At 39.0% G+C, this 24,688-nt stretch overlaps 1 protein-coding gene across 1 annotated transcript in view; it reads right to left on the bottom strand.

Moving 5' to 3' along the window:
• The window catches only part of prkcea (protein kinase C, epsilon a), a 68,106-nt gene that overhangs the window by 14,776 nt on the left and 28,642 nt on the right, over positions 1–24,688 (bottom strand). Inside the window, exons 3-10 of the mRNA XM_053639105.1 lie at positions 17,786–17,951; positions 16,428–16,462; positions 16,142–16,230; positions 15,890–16,019; positions 14,331–14,473; positions 13,212–13,311; positions 12,567–12,775; positions 10,857–11,030 (exon numbers count right to left, since the gene is read on the bottom strand). Coding sequence (XP_053495080.1) covers positions 10,857–11,030; positions 12,567–12,775; positions 13,212–13,311; positions 14,331–14,473; positions 15,890–16,019; positions 16,142–16,230; positions 16,428–16,462; positions 17,786–17,951 — 1,046 coding nt within the window. The remainder of the gene's footprint in view (positions 1–10,856; positions 11,031–12,566; positions 12,776–13,211; positions 13,312–14,330; positions 14,474–15,889; positions 16,020–16,141; positions 16,231–16,427; positions 16,463–17,785; positions 17,952–24,688) is intronic.

Here is a 24,688-nt window from a genome sequence, read left to right as displayed (position 1 = left end):
TCAGTTCACTGCATTTAGTTATTTGGGTCAAGTAGCCCATTTATATATATAAAAGTGGGGTAACGTAAATAGCATAAAATCTGCAAGACATGATTTTAAGAAGTAGTATAGGGTTTTACTTTAAGTCAGGAAAGTAACATTTTGCCTTTGTGTCTGCACTAAGAGGTGCTCTCTATAGATGATGACATAAATGCAATTTTGGACCTAAATACCACTTTTCCAGCAGATTTAAAATATTTAAACCCCTGGTTATGCTGCTCTACCCAAACACAGGAACATTTATTTCTCGACAAAAGAACAGCAACTGGACGAGAACAGTTAAAGAAAAAAAATTAGCAATGCACTGTTGTGATATCACAAAATAATGCTCGAGCCTGCGTCAGCCCCATAGTCTCATCACGATATGGATAACAAGTTTCCCAATGCACTAGTATTGTTCTTGTGCAATGCGAAACCAATTCTCGTTCCATACAAACACTACAAGTACAAAGGTATAGTAACAATAGACTTTTAACAGCGCAGCAGGATCAGTGTGCTCTTCAATCCAGAAGCTTCTTCGTGGCCCAGGGGAATAAGAAAAGGAAAGGTCAGCCTTCCTGAATTCCTGTTTGCTGATGTGGGAAATGGTGGGGGAATATATACAGATACCCACTGCACTATTTATCATCACGGGTCATTGTTGCTTTTTTCGTACAGCTCACAATAAGGAAGGTGACAGACATATTTTCTAATTTCCTTACAGTGAAACAATGCAGAAAGTTTGCCGAAAAGGAAGAGACTTCCAGTACAGTAAAGTAAAGATTTGCTGTTCTATGTCCTGATATATCTTATTGACAATGAACTATACACTCATACTGACAATGAACTATACACTCATACTGACAATGAACTATACACTCATACTGACAATGAATTACACACTCATACTGACAATGAATTACACACTCATATATCAATATCATACTAAGGATGTGTGGAGAAAGGCAAAAATGCTTTATAGGACACAGTTCTGAATGTACCGAGTATTACCTTCAGTCTTCAGTGTTTCAAGGACAAAGTGCTGGGAATTGTCATGTCCTGGCAAAACAGTGACTCTATTAGCCAGAATACACCACAAACTACAAACATGGCCGACGACTTCAACTCCCAAAGTGACACACTGTCACAGCACCTTCACTTGAAAACTAATCAGACACACCTGTTACCAATTACAATATCAATGATACCACATTACTTAAGATACTCTCTCAGATAGCCATTGTGAGGTATACGTGTAGTTATGGTTTGTTGCTGCCGTTATCAAGCCTTGATACTGTGTTTGTTTATTTTGGTTTTGACTTTGTTCTTTTTGGCTTGTTTGGACTGTTTGCCTGATCACCTGACCTCTGCCTGTCTTTGTTTATTGATTTCTGCCTGATCCCTTGGACTTATTTTATTAAACTGCCATTCCTGCTTCTGTCCGAACCCTCATTACGTGACAGGAATGTTATACAGTATATCACACGTTCTAGGTGTTCTGAATGTGGCCAATAAACATTTAAGTCTACACTCTTAAAAAAAGCCTTAAGAGTTCTTTGCTTGCCTCTCTGGGGAAACCGTTAAAGGTTCTATGTAGAACCAAGTGTTTCTCTATCAGAATTAGTTACATGTAGAATCCTTTAAGGAAGTTAAGTACTCTTAACTATCCAATGAGCCCTTAAGGAAGAAATTGTCATAGCTAAAATGAAAAATATTGGAAACCAATTTTTTTTCCAATGCAGTACCAGAAAACTATATTTCTGGTGTTAAAAAGACATTAAAAATTGAAATGAATGTCCATATTTCTCAAAGTAGAATCAGAAGCATAGCCAGGGGGTCAGTGATTTGTTTAAAAAGTGGTGAATATCACAAAGTTAATATAAATCATAACTACAGGGTGTATCCAAAGTCTCCATACACGGGGGCGATTAACACTTTTTAGCAAAATGTCTTCCAAAAATTTTTCAGATAGTGTTTAAGAATGCCTTTGACAAAAGAACGTATTGAAATCATTCTCATGACTGGATCAGGAAGCTGTCGCAAGGGTGCGATGGACTTTAACAGTAAACATAGCAAGCACATTACACGCTACACTGTTGCCAAACTTATTAGCAAATTCAAAGACAGGAAGTGTTGCGGACCAACCAAGAAGTGGACGTCCACGAACATCCACTGATGAAGGCAGAACCGATGTGGAAAAAAAAACCAATTTGTTAAATATAGGTGTTCAACAATTATTGGCACAACTATGAATTCATATGAGAAAAATATATTTGAAGTATATTCCCAGTGATATTTTAAATATTTTTAGTACACCTGGGTAACTAAGAACAGGAAATTGTTCAACCATGATTTCCTGTTTCACAGGGGTATAAATATGAGGTAACACTTAGGCCAAATTCCCTTAGTCATTCATAACAATGGGTAAGATCAAAGGAATATAGCTGTGATGTGTGGCAAAAGATTGTTGAGCTTCACAAAATGGGAAGTGGCTATAAGAAAATAACACAAGCATTGAAAATGTCTATTTCCACCATCAGGGCAATAGTTAAGACGTTCCAGTCAACTGGAAATGTTATGAATCAACCTGGAATTGGACGTGTGTCTATATTGTCTCAATGCACTGTGAAGAGGATGGTTCGAGTGGCCAATAAATCTCCAAGGATCACAGCTGGAGAATTGCACAAGTTGTGTCTTGGGGTCAGAAAGTCTCCAAAACTACAATCATCTACATCACCACAAGTTGTTTGGAAGGGTTTCAAAAAAAGCCTCTACTCTCATCCAAAAAAAAACCCTCAAGCGTCTTCAGCTTGCCAGACACTACTGGAACTTCAAATGGGATCGTGTTCTTTGGTCAGATGAAACCAGAATAGAGCTTTTTTGGCAATAAACACCAGAGGTGGTTTTGGCGCACACAGAGAGGTAGGCATATGGAAAAGTACCTCATGCCCACGGTTAAATATGGTGGTGGATCTTTCATGTTTTGGGGCTGTTTTTCTGCCAGAGGACCTGGACATTTTGTTAGGATACATGGTATCATGGACTCTATTAAATATCACCAGATATTAAATGGAAACCTGACTGCCTCTGCCAGAAAGCTTACAATGGACCGTGGTTGGATCTTCCAGCAGGACAATGATCCAAATTGATTTTGATATATCAAAATCAACACAAAAATGGTTTACTGACCACAAAATCAAGGTCCTACCATGGCCATCCCAGTCCCCTGAAGTGAAAACCATAGAAAACCTGTGGGGTGAACTGAAGAGGAGAGTCCACCAGCGTGGACCTGGAAATGTGAAGGATCTGGAGAGATTCTGTATGGAGGAATGGTCTCAGATCCCTTGCCATGAATTCTACAACCTCATTATAGAAGACTCAGAGCTGTTATCTTGGCAAAGGGAGGTAGCACAAAGTATTTACTAAAAGGGTGTCAATAATTGTTGTACACCTATATTTAACAAAGATTTACAAAGACCTCTGTTTTGTTTTCAATTGTTTGATATCCATGAGAGCAGAATATTTTTGTGATTTTTTTTTAACTAAAGTTCAAAAGGTTAAACAATTAACACAATTTTTCACAGACTTCTTTGCTCATATTTACCAAGGGGTGCCAATATTAGTGGAGGGCACTGTACTACATGGCCAAAAACACACCCAAATGTCTATTTTGAACATCCTTTTGCAGATTTATTCCCCCATTGCTGTTATAGTAATCTCCACTCTTTTGGGAAGGCTTTCCACTAGATTTTGGAGTGTGGCTGTGAGGATTTGTCCACTCAGCCACAAGAGCATCTGTGACATCAGGCACGGATGTCAGTTGAGAAGGTCTGAGGTGCAGTCAGTGTTCCAGTTCATCTCAAAGGTGTTCAGTAGGGTAAATATCAGGACTCCATGCAGGCCACTTGAATTCTTCGATTTTAGCCTTGGCAAACCATGTCTTCATGGAGCTCGATTTGTATACAGGGCCATTGCCATACTCAACAGGTTTGGGCCTCTTAGTTCCAGTGAAGGGAAACTGTAATTGTAATCCAGGGTCATGGTGGGTCTCAAGAACATTGTGCCAATCTTTTATAGGGTACAATTCACACACTCATTGACACCTAGGGGCAGTTTAGCACAGCCAATCTGCCTACCTGCATGTTTATGGACAGTGGGAGGAAACAGAAGAACCTGAAGGAAGCCCACAAAAACATGGGGAGAACATGTAAAACTCTGCACAGACAGTAACCTGAGCTCATGGTCAAACCTGGGCCGTTGGGGAATTAATTAAATTAATTACTATTCAAAGTAAAACAATCTACATTTTGTACTGAACACATGCACCATTATGCTGTCCAGTACATTGTGTATGTCTTGTTCTTTATATAGAGAACAGTTTTAAACAGGATGCTTAGAAATTGTTTAAATGTGCCAAGAATCCTGAAGGAGGTCCACCCAATCAAATGTGAACAAACAGTGCCTACTCCTAATTAGAAGCAGACAAATAATGTCTTCCGGATGGTGTGAGCTGCAGTAGTACAGCTCTGATTGGGAGATAGCAGAGCAGACACGGCCCAACGGACTGGAGCCTGAATTGCACACTGGCTACTCTCTGAAACAGGATGATTAATACAGAGAACTACAAAAACAGAGCACGTGTCAAGTGTTTCAATTCGTGAGACATGCCAAGCACATCAGCTGCAGCTGTTTTTAGAGACTCTAAAGAAATTGGTGAGCATGAATATCAAAATAAATAAAGCTATATCAACTTTAGGAAGAACTATGCACTCATATTCCTCTTCCACATCCTATTGCAAAATCGCAGAGGAAGCAAAATGAGGAACCAGGGCTAAACAATCAGTAACATGAAGAGACAGTCTTTGTCTTGAAGCCACCAAGTACTGTGAAGAGCACACTGAAAAAAAAAGTGAGAGAGGGAAACAAAATTGCAAACATATTCTCACGTAAAAGCAACACTGCTGAACTTTTATTTTATTTTATTAATCTATTAGAGAAGAAGACAGATGAACGACATGTTGAAATCCTAAAATTGTTCTTATGTCTGTGTATCAAGTGTAGAAATGACCAGTATTGATCAATGATCAATATCACTGGAGGGCACTGTCAATACATTACTTATTTAACTGATGGTGCAGTAAGCCATGCATCCTCTCTATTTTCATTTAATTGGTTGTCAAATCCAGCCAGTCACAATAATGCAGACTTTGAGAAATTCAATAATGTGTGCATTTTAGTCACAATTTCAATTATCACTGAGTGCTAGTAGCAAGTCCCAGAAAGCAATAAAGAGTTCTGTAAAAAAAAAAACCTAGCAAGACAGTGCACAAACAACCCATAACAGACCTGGCAAGGTTCTACAAGAGCATCATTTAAAAAGAGCAAAAAGTAAGTAAATAAATAAAAAAACAGCCATCATTAAGTCACAAAAAGCAACACTAGGGAGAGGGTGAGGTTGTCTAAGTTAGGGGTTTCACAGGATAATCCACCTGCAACACCCGATCGGCTCTACTTCTCTCCAATCACACAATCATTTATTTATTTTTTTTTCTAGAGTGCATATTATAATTTGCACAGTAACGCCCTTGCAATTAACTTAATTTTTAATTAAAATTTTGTCTATATAAACAATTAAAGCTATAAAACAAATAGACTAAATCTACTCTGTGTGCCAGTGTTCTACTGACATCTATTACCACCAACATTAAATGTTTACTCAAATAGTAGTACATATACACTGACTCCAAGATTTACATCACAGTAAATCTTCTATATTTCTATAATTATTGATCAAAAACACTAAGGAGGTCAATGAAGACACGAAGGCTTGGGAAAGAGGCTGGAACAAGGCTGGATCAGCATTCAGCGAGCACACCGATAGAATGACCCCATCTTACTTCTACTTGTGCTTTGGGTTACTGTACCTGAACTTGCACAGGCACATGAGCATGGGGCAGGTTCAAGCTACGGTCATTTATTCATAAAATATCAAACTTCACATTCCATTGAAATGGAATAAAGAAAAAAAAAAAACACACACACACACATGCTCCTGTTTGACCCAAACCTTCTCATTTTTCACAAAGCCTACTTCCTTTTCATTTTAATCCAATACTGCACTGTCCGTATTTGTATATTAAAGCCTGATTGGCTTTTATATTTTATGATGTAATAACAACTTTCCTATCACACATTCACACTTTCCTATGACACAGATTTTCCAATTCGATTTTCAGTTCCACTTTATTTCCAAAGAATACAGTGAAACCACCTTTAAGAGCAAACCGAGCCTGAAAACACACCTTCCATTCCTAGTCGAATTCAAGAGCACAGATTAAAATCAAACTCTTTTCATCAACTTGAACAGTTTGCACAAGTTGAACCGGAACTAAACTTATAAGCTTTAACTAAAATAGTAGCTTTCCAGCTCTTTCTGCACTTCTGCAGCTTTACTTCGGTCTCACTTTCACCAACAATATCACACATGCATACAACTATAGCTGCCAGAGAGAGAAAGAGAAATAGAGAGAGGGAAAAAAACACAATGAGAAGCAAATTCAGCACTTACACCTCTGGCTCATCTTCTAATGATTATTCCAGTGAGATACAGTGCATTTATGATAATCAATTAATTGATACTACTGTAAAACTATAGTACGGTATTGTATTTCAGCATTACTGCAGTTTTCCTGAACTTTTAAATGACCTCATTCAGCAGTAATAACCGGTAATTTACTGTCAGGAAGTTTTCTTTTTTAAGGTATTACATGTATTGTTAAGTGTGTGTGTGTGTGTGTGTGTGTGTGTGTGCATGTGTGTTATGTTCTTTAAACTTTCTTGAACCTGCTTGACCCTAACCCTTCTCTTTAGCCACAAGCTATCATGCAAGCATCATAAACTCCACAATCCCATGAACAATTCTTCACTCCAGCTCCATGCAAATCATCTCAACTGCCATTCCTCAACCTCCCTTCTCATCTCCTGTAATCCCCTCCTGCTTTGGCGCTTTCTCTCTCTGCACCAACATGTCTCTCTGTGGTCCTAACAGGCATTCTTAGAACCCGCTATGTAACATTATTTACATTGCTGCACTGTAATTATGGCTGATAAGAGCATGGCCGCGATTCCAGCACAGATTAACCACAGAGCCTGCGGTTCATCTGCAGTTCAACCTTGATCACTTCATCTCTTTATTTTCCTCCTCTTTCCTCTGTGCTTACTCTTCTACTCAGGACTCTTTGGATTTTTCTAGATCTCTCCTTCTTGTGCTCCCTAGCTCTGTTTCGGGACCACCTCTCTGCTCTCCTCAAAATGAATGTAAAAGTGAGTGGATGTGCCACAACAGGTCTGAAAGACATACAAACATATTTATAAGGGTTTTATAATGTGGTGTTGATAACAGCAATAGTTTCAGATTGCAGGAATTAACTTAACTATTATTTCATTCACCTTTCATACCAATTGTGTAACAACCTCTTTACATACTGTCAACTTGAAAGTCAATTAGAAACAAAAAAAAAACAAATTCATTCTCACACTGAATTTGACCTATTAAAGCAATCTGACACATTTCCTGCACAACTCTGCCTAGCAAAGCACAAAAGCATCACTCTAAACCACTGAGTGTAAAGTCTGCTAAAAAATAATGCCAGGAACATGCCTTGTTTCCTTCCTGCTGAGGGACGAGATTAAAGCTACATCGCCCCCTTCTGGTAGCATGAGTTTCAGCAGCAGTAACTAAGGGCCTGTTTACACCTGGTCACTTCATGTGTTTTCTCTGATCTGTAGCTATCTGATTTGTTAAAACGGTTCCATTTACACTTGGCCACATAATGTGTTTCTGCTAAACGGATATGAATCTGATCTTCTATTCCCATGCAAAATGCAAATACACATTTCCGATTAATTGAAATATCAGCCAGCGTTATTTTGCTATATTTGGATTTGCGAATGCAATCGAAAAGAAAACAAAACTGCTTGCTACAATGCTTACGCAACAAAAGGCAGCACTTATTATGTCGCTCTGCGGTAAATTACCTTGAGACTTTTTATTTTTCTTTGGCACTGTTGCCACATTCTAGTGTAACCGTGCTCACTCATTTTCCATGATATTTCTTCATATATACTTTTATTTCCATAAGTTCTAGATACATTTTGCTGCACGCTTTCGTCACACCATAAAGCAATGAGCGTCTGCGTTTCGTGGCTGCTCCATCCCTGAGTGTGGTCCATGTTTATTTTTGCTTCTGGCGCGGCTAAAGCGAGTGAAGTGCTTCTGTTTGGGAGGAGAAAAGTGCTGACGTATGTGGTTTCAACAACCAGATGCATTTAGACTTGTTCAGTTTTGTCTGGAATGCGTCCCAGACCACCTCCTGATGTGGTTTGAGCGATCGGATTTAAATCCGTCTCAGGTGCATTTCAGAAAGCATTTACACCTGGTCTTTTCACTATCACATCAGAGAAAACGCATGAAGTGACCAGGTGTAAACAGGCCCTAAGCGATCACTGATGCAGTAAACATTTCCTGAGTTAAGTATACTTATTGATTTAAGCCACGTTGGTTTAGTTCTAGTCGTAATTATCAGTTTAATCACTGCAAACAATTTTTAACAATATGATTTTCACGTTCTTTATTTGGCAATTTATAAAAGAGCACTTGGGCCAAGACTGTGCATTTTTGCACAATGAAATAGAAGTACAGTTGAAAAAAGAGTAAAGCTTAATTAGCGGCAAAAACCGCTGTTGAGAGGCGCAGAACGTAAATGGACAGGCCACAAAATTATTTATTTATTTATTTAGATCATGCATAGTTAATTGTGAGAACAATGTGGTTACAAGATACTAAATAAGGACATTAAACTGTAATGAGATATGGTCTTGTAATAGAAATGTGCCTGTGGGATGTGTTTTATCCATTCATCCATCCATTTTCTATACTGCTTATCCTCACGGGGAGCATGGAGCCTATCCTGGGGACTCGAGACACAAGGTGGGGGACACCCTGGATAGAGTGTCAATCCATCGAAGGGCACAATCGCACACACACTCACACACCCATTCATACACCATGGACAATTTAGAGATGCCAGTCAGCCTACAGAACATGTCTTTGGACTGGGGGAGGAAACCAGAGTACCAGGAGGAAACCCCCGAAGCACAGGGAGAACATGCAAACTCTGTGCACACAGGGCGGAAACGGGAATCAAACCCCCAACCCTGGATGTGTGCTAACCACTAAGCCATCATGCCCCCTGGGATGTGTTTTTTCATGTTTCAAATGTAACCAAATAATTCTAGAAAATGTAGTTTAAAATCTAAGCTGACCCGGACTTCTTCTTCTATGGTTACAGTCCACTTTTAGGAAATGCAGTTCATAATTTTATCCTTGAGACATGTAATGTCTCTGATTAAGATGATGTCTCTTATTTCATGCAAAATGTTTAGTGTCATTTTTATCTATTTAAAATTGCACTTTACTGCCATTCCATAGTTTTTTTGAAGTGAAACTCAAAACATGAATTTAATAGTGAGGTATTGCATCTACAGACTACCATTTAGAAGGTTGTGAGTTCAAATCCCATCACCGCCAAGCTGCCACTGCTAGACCATTGAAAAAGGCCCTTAACCCTTAACTGCTTGGTTGTATAAAATGAGATAAATGTAAGTTGCTCTGGATAAGTAATAATCTTCCATATGTAAGTATGTAAGTATGTAAACACATAGTTTTGCCTGAGGTCTGAATACAGATGTGAGCAATTTTGGTATTAAGTCTTCTCTACAAGTGTTTAACACAGCTTAACTGAATATGGTCCTATGACAATTAGCGTGGGCAAGAAAACAAATTCTGAACAAACAAATCAGACTTGGTCACTTGGAATTTGCAAAGCAGTCTCTCATTCTAATAACTGGACATGTGAAATCAATCAGATTTGTCCTTCTGTTTGAACAATGACATAATTCTTAAAATATGAGTCTTAAAGGTATAGTAGATTATTTTGGTGGAAATCAGCTGAATCTGTTTTGAAACTCGTGTCTGAATGCTATTACAAGAAAAAAAAAAACCCCACAGTATTCGCAGGTAAGTGCAGACAACTCTTGGTCCTTACCTGTAGGATGCTGGTGCGTTCATTAGTTTTTTCTGGGCCCACAGAGACCAGATGTTCCTTTAAGCAGATATATTCTTGATAGTTGCCAGAATATGAGAAGTTCACTACCTGGTACAATGTGTGCGCTCTGACTTTAAATGCGGTGACTTTTAAATGACTTTAAAAGTCAAATGTAAAATTCCATGACTTTTCCCTGACCAAAATCTTGAATTTCCATGACCTACTGTACGAAGAATGGTACAATGAATTGCCTGGGTACTGAGCAGAAAAAAACTAACTATTTTAACCCATTAAATCTGTAAGCTTGATTTCCTGGTTAACAGACATTTTCAGAGCAAAACTTAGTTTTCATTGCTTAAAAAGAACATATACTTCTCAGGACTAGACTTTATACCTCATAAACAAAATGGTTCTAATAAAACAAAATATATTTCTTTAATGGAAATAAAATCAGTTCATTTACAAGGTACCATAAGCAATTTTATATATAATATATATATATATATATGTATACCTATCTCTCTCTCACACACATTTTAGCTAATACATTTGAAAGATTTACAAACAAAATTCCCTGATATTCCCTGACTTCAACCCCAAAATGATAAAATTCCCTGACTTTCCATGACTGGAATAGACTTTATTAAATTTCCATGACATTCCAGAAATTCCCTGCACATTCTAGTTAAATGAGCTGGATGTGGGTTGATTACTGTTGGGCAAGTCCTATACCTTGGTCTGGAAGCAGCAGAAAAGCTGGGTCAGGTAGGGGTGTTTTCTGGCCAGAGCGAGGATGCGTTTCTCAGTCAGAGTGCAGTCAACATCATCATCCTGCAGGATGACATCTTTCTTCAACACCTTCACAGCATACACCTCATCTGTGCCTCTCAGTTCAGCTAGCATCACCTAGCATCAGGAGAGATGACATGAGAGAAATGGGCATTACAACCATTTTGCCTTTTTGGAACCCTTTTTTTTTTTTTTTTAAGAAATCTGCATTGATTCTAAATAATAGCCTGTTTAAATTTGTAACTAATTATGATGTAAATAATTATGATGTTATAAGCATCTTATATCTTTGTATTATAGCTACATCTAGAACTTTCTGCAGTATAAAGCCAATATTTCAGCATTTGTCAGTCTGTTGTACTTTTTAGTACGGATGGGCGATAGAAACCTATATCACTCAATTTCATGGTATTTTTGCAGTAGCGTTATACATGACGATATAAAAATAGCAAAATTCAACACTCTTTTGGCCACAAGTCACATCAGCATACAGGGTCAGTGTTTTTGCTTGAGGTGGTGGAACAAATTTGATGTGTTTCCACCCTTTTTTGATATGGGGTTTTGCCACAGTTTACAAATCACAGATGTTTGATTCACATCTGATCTTCCGTATCCGAACCACTCCCATATTATGGAAGAAGCTCCTTTTTTAATTCTTCTTCTTTGTCTTGGGTTTGAACTCCACCTTCCGCCATGCTTGTTCTTCCACATGTGAGATGGGCATTTGCGCAAACACGTCAACAACTACATCATCAATATCACGAGATGACAAATTCATATCATAGGGAGGAATTGTACCGGTATATCATGTATGATATGATATGTCACAGCCCTACTTTTAAGTACTGCAAGTCAAGTAATGTACCTGAGATTAATATTTTCCAATTTTCCATGCACATCCATTGTCACTTTTTCAGCTGCATGATGTTAACGTTACAGCTCCAAACTCCTTTCCAATAGTGTGCTATATACAACCCCAATTCCAAAAAAGTTGGGACAATATGGAAGATGCTAATAAAAACAAAGAGAAGGAAAAGGACCATCCAAGCTGTTATCAGCGTCGGGTCCAAAAGCCAGCATCTGTCATGGTATGGGGCTGTGTCAGCACCCATGCCATGGGTAACTTGCACATCTGTGAGGGCACCATTAATGCAGAAAGATATGTACACATTTTGGAGCAACATATGCTGGGGAAAATTCCGCTTGCTAAACCTAACCAACCGGTGTCTTCAGCTTAATAACTGTTAATAAGTGTTATTAAAAGAAAAGGTGATGTTACACAGGGGTAATCAGTCGACTGTCCCAACTTTTTTGGTGTGTGTTGCAGTCATCAGATTTGAAATGAGTGTATATTTTCAAAAATAAATTAAATTCACAAAATAAAACGTCAAATAAAGTGTTAATAATGTGTTTTCAATATACTACACGGTGAACAGAATTTTCAAATGACTGTTTTGATTTGTTTTTTTTTGCCTTTTCTATAGTGTCCCAACTTTTTCGGAACTGGGGTTGTAAATAACAATATTATCTTGCATATCTTACCCTCATGTAATCATGACTCTGTCACAGTGTATACGAAGAGACCTAACTATCTACATTTCCTTTTGCACTAGGTTTTACTTATTTACCCAAGTTTACTTATGTTTTTCCCACCTTCCCAAAGCTGCCTTTGCCCAGCACTTTGATGAAGGAAAAGTGATCAAGGCTCATCCTCTTTGACTGAACAATCTTCACATCTCCATTCTCATGGCCCTCATTCACTGTGCCCTGGAGCCCAGTAGCCATGGAAGAAGAGGATGAAGAAGACTTGTGCTCTTGACCGAAAGACAAAGCCTTGCGTATGCTTTCAAGCTCGTCCAGCTCTGAGACAGAAAGAAAAGGAAACAGTTCAGTGCTGAACGCATGGATGATTTCAATGACATGCTGTATATTGTTTCCATACAGACGTTTTAGAATTTTTTAAAAGCACATTTATGAAAACTTGCAAAAAGAAAAGCAGATGTTCACATGCAATTGACAGGGTGATAAGGGAAGCTCAATTCCAATGGCAAAAATACTTAAGTTCATTAACCTACCTCTGCCTAATATGTATTACGCTAGTATGTGCTTTTGGAAGTAGCCATGGACAGACTAAAATGTTTAGTTACTACAGCAAATATTTAAAAACAAAATCCCCTTTCGAATGTCTGTCATTTCACTTCATGATTTTTTATTTATTTAGAAATTTGCATTTAAACCAGTGGATAGAAATCCCACTGGAGACAGAGAAATCAAGTGTGAGAATAAGCTGTTCTTTACCCTGTTCACATGGTGATGTCGGAGCTGATTTGCAGCGATCAGATTCTTCTGATGAGGCTGGCTCTGAGGTGGCTGGCTGGGCATCCTGCCCTGGCGCCAACTGCATACAGAATAGACGCATTACATTCCTCATTACACTTGTCTTAATCCTAGTACATTTAGCTGTCATTACTGTCTTTCTCTAATCTATCGCCATCTATCTTCATCATTATCATCATCATTTTTAGTTTTATTTGTATAGCGCTTTTAACAATGGACATTGTCCCAAAGTAGCACTCATTTTCACCATCACTTCTTGTCACTTATTTCAGAATTAGAGCAATATTTATTTAGGAAATTTGCAGCACATAGCCTAAATGAACACTTTATTGGGAACACCTGTATACTTACTCATTCATCCACTTATCTAATCAGCCAATCATGTGGCAGCAGTGCAATGCATAAAATCATGCAGATATGGGCCAACAGCTTTGAGTAAAGTTTACATCAACCATCAGAATGGGAACCAACAGCATGAATCAATGGACCCAACCTGCCTTGTGTCAACAGTCCAGACTGGTGGAGGTGGTGTAATGGTGTGGCGGAGGTTTTCTAGTCACAATTCGGGTCCATTAGTACCAATCAATCATCGCTTTAGTCCTACAGCCTATTTGAGTGTTGTTGCTGAACATGTGCATACATTCATGGCCCCAATTTACCCATCTTCTAATGACTACTTCCAGAATGATAATGCACCATGTCAGAAAGCACAAGTCATCTCAAACTGGTTTCATGAACATGACAATGAGTTCAGTGTTCTTGAGCGGCCTTCCCAAGCACCAGATCTAAATCCATTAGAATGTCTTTAGGATTTTGGGATGTGATAGAATGGAAGATTTGTAGCATGAAAGCGCACCTGAAAAATCTGTAGGAATTGCATGATGCAATCATGTCAACATGGACCAGAATCTCAACGGAATGTTTAGAATATCTTGTGGAATCCATGCCACGAAGAATTGAGGCTGGTTTGAGATCAAAGGGAGGTGCTACCCAGTGTCTGTATAGTGTTCCTAATAAAGAGCTCAGTGAGTGTGGTTTATCATAGTATTATCACGGTTTTACAACTCAAGTTATATTTACCTTTTTCCTGCGCTGGGTGCTGTTAGAGATCTTGTCTGGTGTCACTCCAAGATCAGACAAAACCTTGGCGATCCCTCTTGCATCCACCCCACAGTTAGGAGCTACATTAGTCTCACAACGCCGGTGAACATTCATTTTACAAACTGAAACATGGGCAGACAGAGAAAGAGTGAGATATGCAGGAAAATCACTCTAGAGCCCCTCTGCAGTTGCATGTAGCTCAGGCACTGAATGAACACTTTTATGAACCTAATGACTGAATTACTTTTAACAGCCTGAAGATCCCCCACCAGGGGGCACTACTACTCAAATAACATTCATATACATGATTGCTGAACAGGGAGGACCTGACCTGAGCTGACTCTGGTTAGATCTGATGAATGTATGAATATTTGAACAAATTGTGCATATATGAAGTAAAAGTAAAAACCCTTATGCACACACAGGCTATATTTAATTCTGCTGCCATCATACAACTGTTTATTTATTTATTTATTTATTATTATTAATGTCAGTAGTAATTCTTCCGTCCTAGTGACTTAATGCTAAAAGTATTTGCATGTTGGGCCTGTCACGATTTATGTGAATATAATATGCATATAAGACCAGGCATTTACTGCACTCATTGCTCAAATGCCTACAGCCAGGAACATTTTTCTCATTAGAGATGCACAGCTGTTGATCAGCTACAGACAGAAATATCTAACAGCTTCCTGCTTTACATTCATTCAGCTTCAAGTGTGAGAAAATAAAGCCTTCTTCTCACACTTGATATGAAAATGAGAACAACTTCTTCATATGATCAGTCTCGTCTATCCTCAGCCGAGACCTGCATTCTTCAGAGATGATCATAGGCGTACACAATCAATAAGACGATGCGTCCTTTTTTCAAGAACACTTAAAATAGTGAAACAATTGAAATAGTGGTTTGTGAAATTGATGTTTTTCTAGAAGTGTTATAATCATATACTTTCGAAGATACATTAAAAAACGAAGTAATTCAGATTGCCATGCAATGCCAATGTTAAACGTTTTTTTTCTATTCCAGCCCTAAAATAGGCCCTGCCTCCAGTCAGTACAGAGCTGCTCAGCTCTGAATTAATGGGGTATACATAGTTTTTCAGAGAGTGGGTTCAGATTAAGATGAAATGTTCTCAATGTTTTTCTTGCTTTATCAATTGTCCTAAAAACAACTACAAAAAGCTTTAAAAAAAAAAATACAAACTACTCTTTCAACACAGCACATTCATTCATATTCATAACAACACCCTAAACTAAATGGTCTGCACTTATATAGCACTTTTTATCCTTAGTGGTTCTACAAAGCACTTTACACTGTTTCTCATTCACCCATTCACACACACACACACACACACACACACACACACACACACACACACGCCAATGCAAGGTGCTAGCCTGCCACTGGGAGCAACTTGGGGTTCAAGGTCTTGCCCAAGGACACTTCGGAACGTGGGCCAGGAATCGAACCCTACGATCAGTGGACAACCCGCTTTAACACCTGAGCCACAGCCGCCCCAACTTAACAGCTGCCTTACCTTTGCACTGCAGACCTTGTCGCATCAGCCCCCAGAGTAAAGAGCCACAGTGATCGCAGAAGGTCGGTACTTTATAATTGTGAATACTGAACTTGTGAGGCATGTTTACACTGAAGCGCTGAGAGCCAACCTGTGCACAGAAATGAGATCCACAATGCTCGCTGTTCATTTGTTCTGGATTCATTGTTCTGGAAAAACGCTATTTAATGTATCCGACTATAAAAGTCTATGAAATTAAGAGTGAAGACTGACCTCCTCTGGAGTGTCATCCTGCTTCTTTAGCCCAGGACACTTTGTGATGATGAGCTCGTGGCATCTTTTATGGACTACACAGGTACAAACTGTACAAAATAAATAAATAAAATTAGATTCACCTTAAAACCACTTTCAAAGTGTTAAAGGAAAGTTTGTCATCTTCTACAAGAATAGTGATTATATTTATATTACATACTGGAATATCTTGTCTTTCTCTAAATGAACAGGGGCTAAAAAAGTGTAAAGAAAGCTAAGCACACATGAAAAGGTGAAAGGTCCCAACCTTGACATTGGTATCCCTGTTTTCCTAATACACCCCTGCAAATTAACACAGAAAACACACGTTAGACAAACCAGATATCATGCTCTGTCAACGCGTATACATGTCTGAATTTCCCACAGCACAGAATCCCAACCAAAAAAAGTTTAATGCTTGTTGTGAGCAGTAGAGGACGCCATTTGCTCAAAAAACAAAACCAAAAAACAACAATCAAGAAAAAATATAAACGTCACATCACGCTTACTGATGGCGGAAAAAAAAGACAACATTGTGTGGTGAGACACAGACACACTGTTGTTTGGTGTCACACAGGCACACAGTTATGCAAATTGACTAACTGTACGGCCTTGAGTCCAAAAAAAGAACCAAGCAGAGGAGTAAAAATATCTCCCGCTGTCTGTCTGCTCCATCAGCAATTCTTATTGTGGACTTGCTTAAATAAGATGTCTATATCACAGTAGGCTATAGTACACTATACTACATGCAGTAATATATTACAAGGCACTTTTTTTTTTTGATTGCATCATCGGTTGTGCCTCTTCAGAAGCACACAATGATTGTCATTTAACATTCAAAAGAGAAAAAATATAATATACTGTTTAATATACTGTATATACTCATTCCATCATCCTTCATCACATTGTCTCTGTATGGTATAGGACACCTAAGGTGTTTTTGTTTGTTTTGTTGTTGTTGGTTTTACATTTCTGGCATCACCATGCAGACATTTCATTTGCATAAAAACAGGTGGATGGAAATCCCAGAAGATGGATTGTAAAGAGAAAGAGTCAGAGAGAGAGAGAGAGAGAGAGAGAGAGAGAGAGAGAGAGAGAGAGAGAGAGAGAAGAAAACATTTACATGCTTGAAGTAATCGGATAACTGCCAAAAATACAATTTGGGCCATAATTCAATCAACATGCTCACAATGCACTTCAGTAATCCGATAACATGAAAACTCTGGTCTACAGGAGTCAACTAATAATCCCATTTATTTTAGCAAAATATTGTTCTGTTTTATGGACACACAAAACAAATTATATCTTTTTAATCCATCATGATTTGTATTTAATGACAATTGACTCAAGGTGTCTGGCTTCTAATGAGGTTAGCAGGTAAACAGTGATTTGGAAGTTTTATAGTTGCAGATTTCACATAATGCTGTCCTTCTTTGAGTTGACATTCATTTGTACCAAAGACTAGATTTTTTTGGTGGCTTTTTTTTGGCTGTTTACATGACCTGTTCAGTAATCTGATAATGGCAGTGAATATTAGTGTGCATATTAGAGTATAATAATATTAGAGTGCAGGCACTCAGGAGCGAGAGAGAGAGAGAGAGAGAGAGAGAGAGAGAGAGACCTTACCAAATGAAGTCACGACAGTGGGAGCAGTAGGTGGGCTGTCTGAGGTATGTGGCCATAAACTTGTGTCCGTTCACCTGATGGACACGTCTGCGTACTGCCCCCTGACGCTTACGGGGTCGCATGCGCTCACGGAACACTCGTTCTTCATTTTCCCCAGATGTAGCAGCTGTCAGAAACAGAGTGACCCAAGAATTAAAACAATGAGACAAACACTGAGCTTTCAGAATATATTATATAGGACTATAAGAGCCGTAAAGATAGGGTCTGTGATTTTTAAGTTTTGTAATGTTTGTCAACAACCTCCTCATGTTTCAGTACCTGTCAATTAAGTAGATTATGAAAAACATCTGTGGTGCCACAGGCCAAATAATAAACACAACAACAACAAAAACAACAACAACAACAACTAATGACTGACTATAGCTTTAAAGCACCTTTAAATTCTATGGATCTTCATACAAAAGGGCGGTATCTGGGTCAGGTTCTACCCCTTTCCTCCTACATCTGTCCACATCCACATACACACCCTCTCACATGCAGAGTGAAACATCTCCAGCTGTAAAGTGCACTGGGGAAACACACCCAGTTGTGTTGTGGCTCTTTTACTCAAGCACACTGTTTGAGGTCACCTCAGGCAGCAGAGAATGAGAACAAACACATCTTTCATTCCTCCACCTAATTGCCGTCCTAGAGGTTCTAAACTGTGTGTGTGTGTGTGTGTGTGTTTGTGTGTTTGTGTGTGTGTGTGTGTGTGTGTGTGTGTGTGTGTGTGTGAGAGAGAGTGAGAGAGAGAGAGAGAGAGAGAGAGAGAGAGAGAGAGAGAGAGAGAAACCTGAGGCCTGAGAGCACCTGACCCAGCATGTGCTCTGTTCAGCCATGTGCCTTAACACTGGTCAAATCACATAGCCTGAGGAACATCACAATGCATGGAGAATAGCATTGACTGTACTGAGTTCTCAGTGTGTGTGTGTGTGTGTGTGTGTGTGTGTGTGTGTGTGTGTGTGTGTGTGTGTGTGTTCATGCACAATTGTACATTAGGACCTGGCATTAAATCCATTCTGTTCAGAGGAGAGTTAAAATAACAACCCAGTTTCTCTTTAACTATAGTCAATGACCTATCTGTTGCATATTTTCTTTTTGTCTTTTGGAGCTCGGATGAGACTCATACAGAAACATCTCAGGCCATGGCTGACTCACATTCACAATTTTAGCCCTGATTAAAGTTCCAGTGTGTATTAGGTGTAGATGAAATCAGATCATTTGTTAGCTTGTATGTGGATTTGACTAGTATTAATTATTCATTGCGATTTTGTTTACTGGTGACCTGACAACAGCTGTCACTGATACAAGGTAAAATGTTCTGTCATTAAGGCGTTTATTTGGTTTCTTATTGGTGGCATTCGGGATTGGACAGCATTGTCTCAGGCTGCAGTTGTGTTTGTGATGTTGGTGTTGAGGGATGGATTGAACTAAGTCGGAAAGTTTCAGGCTACTGGTTGGTCTGGTCTGATAACAATTTTACTCTGTGTTTGTGTAGATGTTATGGTATGAACTGTGTATGAGCAATTCTCCCTTTTACAATAACACTCCTGGCAATGGGGAATCATATGATGTGTGTGTTCTGTCTCACTTTACCTTCTTTTACAAACATATGCACCGTCAACTCATCTGATGCCTCTTTGTCAGTTTCGTGTCAGTAATCTGTTGGAATGTGTTTCATATTTGCATATGTGTTGTTCGTTTTTGGCAGCAAGGGCAGCTGCTAAGGGGGAGAGGACTTCAGCAGGATAGATGTGCTTACATAATGCTTTATCTGATTAGAGAGCAGACTGTAACAGGGTGTAGGAAAACAAATCTACAAACCATCAGTGATGCCCAAGCTACGATACACAGCTCATTTTGATATACTGTAATACACAAAATCACAAACACACAGACATACTCAAACACAAACACACACATACACGCACACACACACACACACACACACACAAAATACATGATACTTGAATACATTGCTATTGACAAGACTATAATGCATCTGCTACGTCTTCATATATAGGAACAGTTAAAAAAAAAACACTTGACATCATCAAGGCTCATGCCTTAAAAACAAAAGCAAATATACCTAGTAAATACATAGTATCTAACTTAATAAAAGCAGCCAAGTGCTTAGAATTTATAGGAACCTAACAGTACACACACACACGCACACACACACACAAATATAAATTTTTGAACATATAATTGTCTAAGTCTTGAATCTTTTTTGCAAAATAGAAGAATAAAACCCTTACATGAAAAAATGTTCAAACATTTGAATAATAAAGTGTATCTGTGAATGTGTGTGTGTGTGTGTGTGTGTGAGTATCTGTGACTGTTTAGGATGTATGCTTCTGTGCTATTTATTTATTTATTTTTTACCTCCAGATGTTCCTCCAGATGCTCATCCATGGCTGTACAAAATATGTTTTTACCATGAACACACACACACACACACACACACACACACACACACACACACACACACCCTTGTACAGATATAAAAGCATGACATTGGTTCAGTTAAATTGAGTTTCCATCTGCATAGCTTCATTGAAGTGTTGAATCTCTGCATAAGGAACAATATAAGGGACTTTGCCCAAGATGGAAAAATGGCATTCCAATAAAGCACGATGTAACCAATAGTAATGGAAACCTATTTTTCAAATAAGCAATGACATTCAAAGAGCTTACTCCACACCTTAACTATTGTTCAAAAGTCTGAAAGTACAGACCTCCAAACATTTAGTGTAACCTCAAAACGGTGCAGTTTCTCCACAGCCAACATGATCTTCCTGCTTAAGATTTACATGATACAACTCATAACTGACAAATAAGATCAGAATTACAACTTACACCTTCTTACAGCAATTTTTTTTGCATTACTTTGGCCATCTTACTGCTTCTCTTTAGAATGGTAAAAGACATAATACACAACTTAGAAATGTGAAGCTTTTAAATGTAAACACATCTAAATACAGTCAGTCTGTCTCCCCTTGTCCCTGTCCTTTTAATCCCTCATGCCTCCTCATCCTCCCCCATCAATTTGAAGTTTTTACGTCTCACTCTCCTCTCATTAAATTCTCTCCCTTGTCCCTCTGTCTGTCAGCGTGGAGTGGAGGATGAATCATGCAGGAGGTTGAGCTGATGAGAGGGCAGGCCGAGTGGAACAGCGGGCCATGCTCGCCCACTGCCAGACTGCCAGACTGCCAGAGGACAACAATTCAACTCCAACACCACTTCAGCCCCAGACAAACCATAAACAGGCAACACAAGCACACTCCAAGCCAGCCACGGTTCAGCCACACACAAATGAAAACAGTGCTAATCAGAAAGAAAGAGAGTGAGAAAAATCACACATCTGCTGGAAACACAATATAGAGCCATATTATAGCTTGAGGTCAATCAATTACACTACAGCTGAAACTGATCAAACAGAGATGGATTCATAGTTCAGAGCATAGATGTTTACACGTTATTAAAAATATGAGTGAAATTATGATAGTAAAAGCAAAAACGATATGGCCCAGTGGTGTACTGGTTTGATCCGGTTGGCTCTGGACCAACACACATCTCACAACTTACCACTGTGTTTGGCAGTATATGGCATATTTAAAGGAAATTAATGTTACTACAACAACATATACAGCATGTAGTCAATCAATCAGTCAAGACGTGTTTTGTGTGTAGAGCTAAACAGTTTTGCACTGAAGCTACAAGCTTGAAGGTGTTTTTAGGTGGAACCTAGGGGTCATTGCAGTTGTTCTTTTACATGGTGATGTTTTATTCATGTTTATAGATTACAGTAGGTCACATTAAGTCACATCAACGTCTGCAGAACCATTATTGAAGAACTGGATGCAGTTTGATGCCTGATTCATTCTGATGCTCTACTTCTGTTGGGAGCTTCCTGCACTTCCCCAGAAAGCCCCACATGGATACCCTAACAAATTGCACTTCCCAAAACAATTAATGTTCATATCTCACCCATGCTTCAGTGTACAGTCTCACATGGATACTGTAGATTTGGAAATTTAGACAAACTGCTGCTGTAATCATAACAACTGTCCAGGGCTCATCCCAGGACTATTGTTCACAGTATGCTCATAATGAACATCCTTGTAACATAAACATATTGTTGTTTGCCTTTAGTCTTCAACAACTAACTGTATTCTGTAATGATTTATAATCTCACTATCTCACTAGAAATGAGATAGAGTCCATTAAAGTCTACTAGAGTCCATCAGAGTTCCAAGATTTGTTCTTGGTCTCTTGCTTGCTCATTAGGGATCTAAATTACATGCAGATTTCTGTAAAGATGCTTTTGTGACAATGTCTACTGTGAAACGCGCTAAACAAATAGAAATGGATAGAATATTTACAGAAGTGATTTTAGGTAAAATTGTCTTCTATTAATTGCTAGAAGAAAAACTGAAGAAGCAAGACACCACACATTTTGGGTACAGGGAACATTGTGTAAATTGTGTACATTTCCTGAACTATTCTTTCACAATGTTCAGTGAGAGCTATGAAGCCGCACCTCATTTGTCTTCCTTAGAATAAGACTGACAGCAAAGAAACAGACTGAGAGAAGGGCACCGAGATTCTTCAATCTCTATCACTCTTTCCCCCAGAAACACACTGAGAGCTGGCTGAGGATGAATACAGGGATATGATGGACATGCTGTGTCTAGAAGAGATGTTATCTAACAAGCCATCTGGCAAATATCTCTCTCACTCAACATATTAAACAGAGAAGAACTACTCCACTTTGCAGTAATACTACATTTGAAAAACTACAATTACCACGAATACACACACACACACACACACACACACACACACACACAAAACAACAGTGTGCACTCTAACAGGATTTTCAGGTGCTATAAGCATGCTGGAAACAGATTCTAAACAGATGAGGACTTTGGACCAATCCGTTTTACATGCATGTCTCTCATCCCTTGGCCTCTTTCTCTCTTTTCCTCTCCAGACCTTGTTCTCGCCTTTTTTTTCCATCCCTGGAAACCTGTGAGCTCACAGGCTGGTTTCCATGACGACCCCCGCAATCTAAACGATCGGAGCGCCAGGGCTGCCCTGCTGTACAAACATGAGGAGAGAGTGGAAAAGACCCCGAACACACTCGTGCACCGATCGATTCAACCATGACGGAGATAGCAGTGAGGATCTGAACAGGGGTAAGGGATGGAGAGAAAAGAATGATGGGATAAGATTAAGCTTAAAAGAAATCACTGAGAGACTGAGAGAGAGAGAGAGACAGTGAGTATGTCTAAAAATAGACCTCTCGCTCCACCACTCTCTCCAGAGCCGCATGCGTTTGCATGGTAATTGGTGATGGGTTGCACACATTAGGAATGAATTAAGCCTCAGAGAAAGTTTAGGTGAGGCTAGAAGAGGACACGGGTGGGCACAGAATATATAATGAGTAAAAAGAGAACTGAAACTGTGGAGGTTTTAGCTGAAGCATTGGTTCATATACATATATATATACACTCAGCAAAAAAACTATTGTCACAGTTACAATAACTTACTACTTACTGTTACTTTTAATATTGATCCGCCCTTTGTGGGGGAAATAAGTATTGAACGCGTCAACATTTTTTTCAGTAAATATATTTTCAATGAGGTTATTCACATGAAATTTTCACCAGACATCAGTATTACCTCAAGAAATCTGGAAATATAAAGAATTCACAACATTAAAGTCCATAAATAAAGTTATGTGTAATAAAGCGGAATGACACAGGAAAAAAGTATTGAACACGCTAAGAAAAGGCAGTTCTGCAAGGCAACCCTATCTTGCAACGCTATTGTTGCAAAACATATTGATGTAATCGGATACAGACATATTTCAAAACTTCTGTATCCTCCAGTAAACACCATTGGTGCCATTTATCCGCAAGTGGAAGCAACATCACGCCGTCATCAACCGGCCACGCACAGGAGCTCCTCGCAAGATTTCTGACCAGGGAGTCAGAAGAATAGTCCACGAGCCAAGGACCACTCGGAAAGAGCTCCAGAAACACTTGGAGGCAGCAGGTACCATCGTCACAGAGAAAACAATAGGCAATACACTCCACTGCTCACGCTCACCCTGCAAGACTCCATTACTAAAGAAAAGGCATGTTGAAGCTCGTTTAAAGTTTGCTACAACTCATTTGGACAAGCCTATGAAATACTGGGAGAGTGTAGTCTGGTCAGACGAGAGCAAAATTGAACTTTTTGGCTGTCATACTACAAACCATGTTTGGAGAAGAAATGGCACTGCAGATCACCCTAAAAACACTACACCAACAGTGAAGTTTGGAGGTGGAAGCATCATGGTGTGGGGCTGATTTTCATCGCATAGTACTGGCAGACTTCATATAATTGAAGGAACGATGAATGGAGCCCTTTACCGGGAGATTTTTGAGAAGAATCTGCTGCCATCCACCAGGATGAAGATGAGACGTGGGTGGACCTTTCAGCAGGACAGCGATCCAAAACATACAGCAAAAGAAACTCTTAATTGGTTTCAGAGAAAAAAAATCAAGGTGTAAGAATGGCCCAGTCAATCACCTGACTTGAATCCAATTGAACAAGATTTAAAGACAATTTGTTTAGAAAAATGGGCCAAAATCACACCTGAATACTGCGGCCGATTAATTTCATACAGGAAGTGTCTTGAAGCTGTCATTCAGTTAGCGTGTTCAATACTTTTTTCCTGTGTCATTCCTCTTTATTACACATAACTTCATTTATGGACTGTAATGGTGTCAATTCTTTATATTTCCGAATTTCTTGAGGTCATACTGATGTCTGGTGAAAATTTCATGTGAATAGCCTCAATGGAAATCTATT

This window comes from Ictalurus furcatus, chromosome 13 (assembly GCF_023375685.1).
Source record: "Ictalurus furcatus strain D&B chromosome 13, Billie_1.0, whole genome shotgun sequence".
Taxonomy (NCBI): domain Eukaryota; kingdom Metazoa; phylum Chordata; class Actinopteri; order Siluriformes; family Ictaluridae; genus Ictalurus; species Ictalurus furcatus.
The sequence above is the reverse complement of the archived record's forward strand: the minus strand, read 5'-3'. Positions and strand labels throughout refer to the sequence as shown.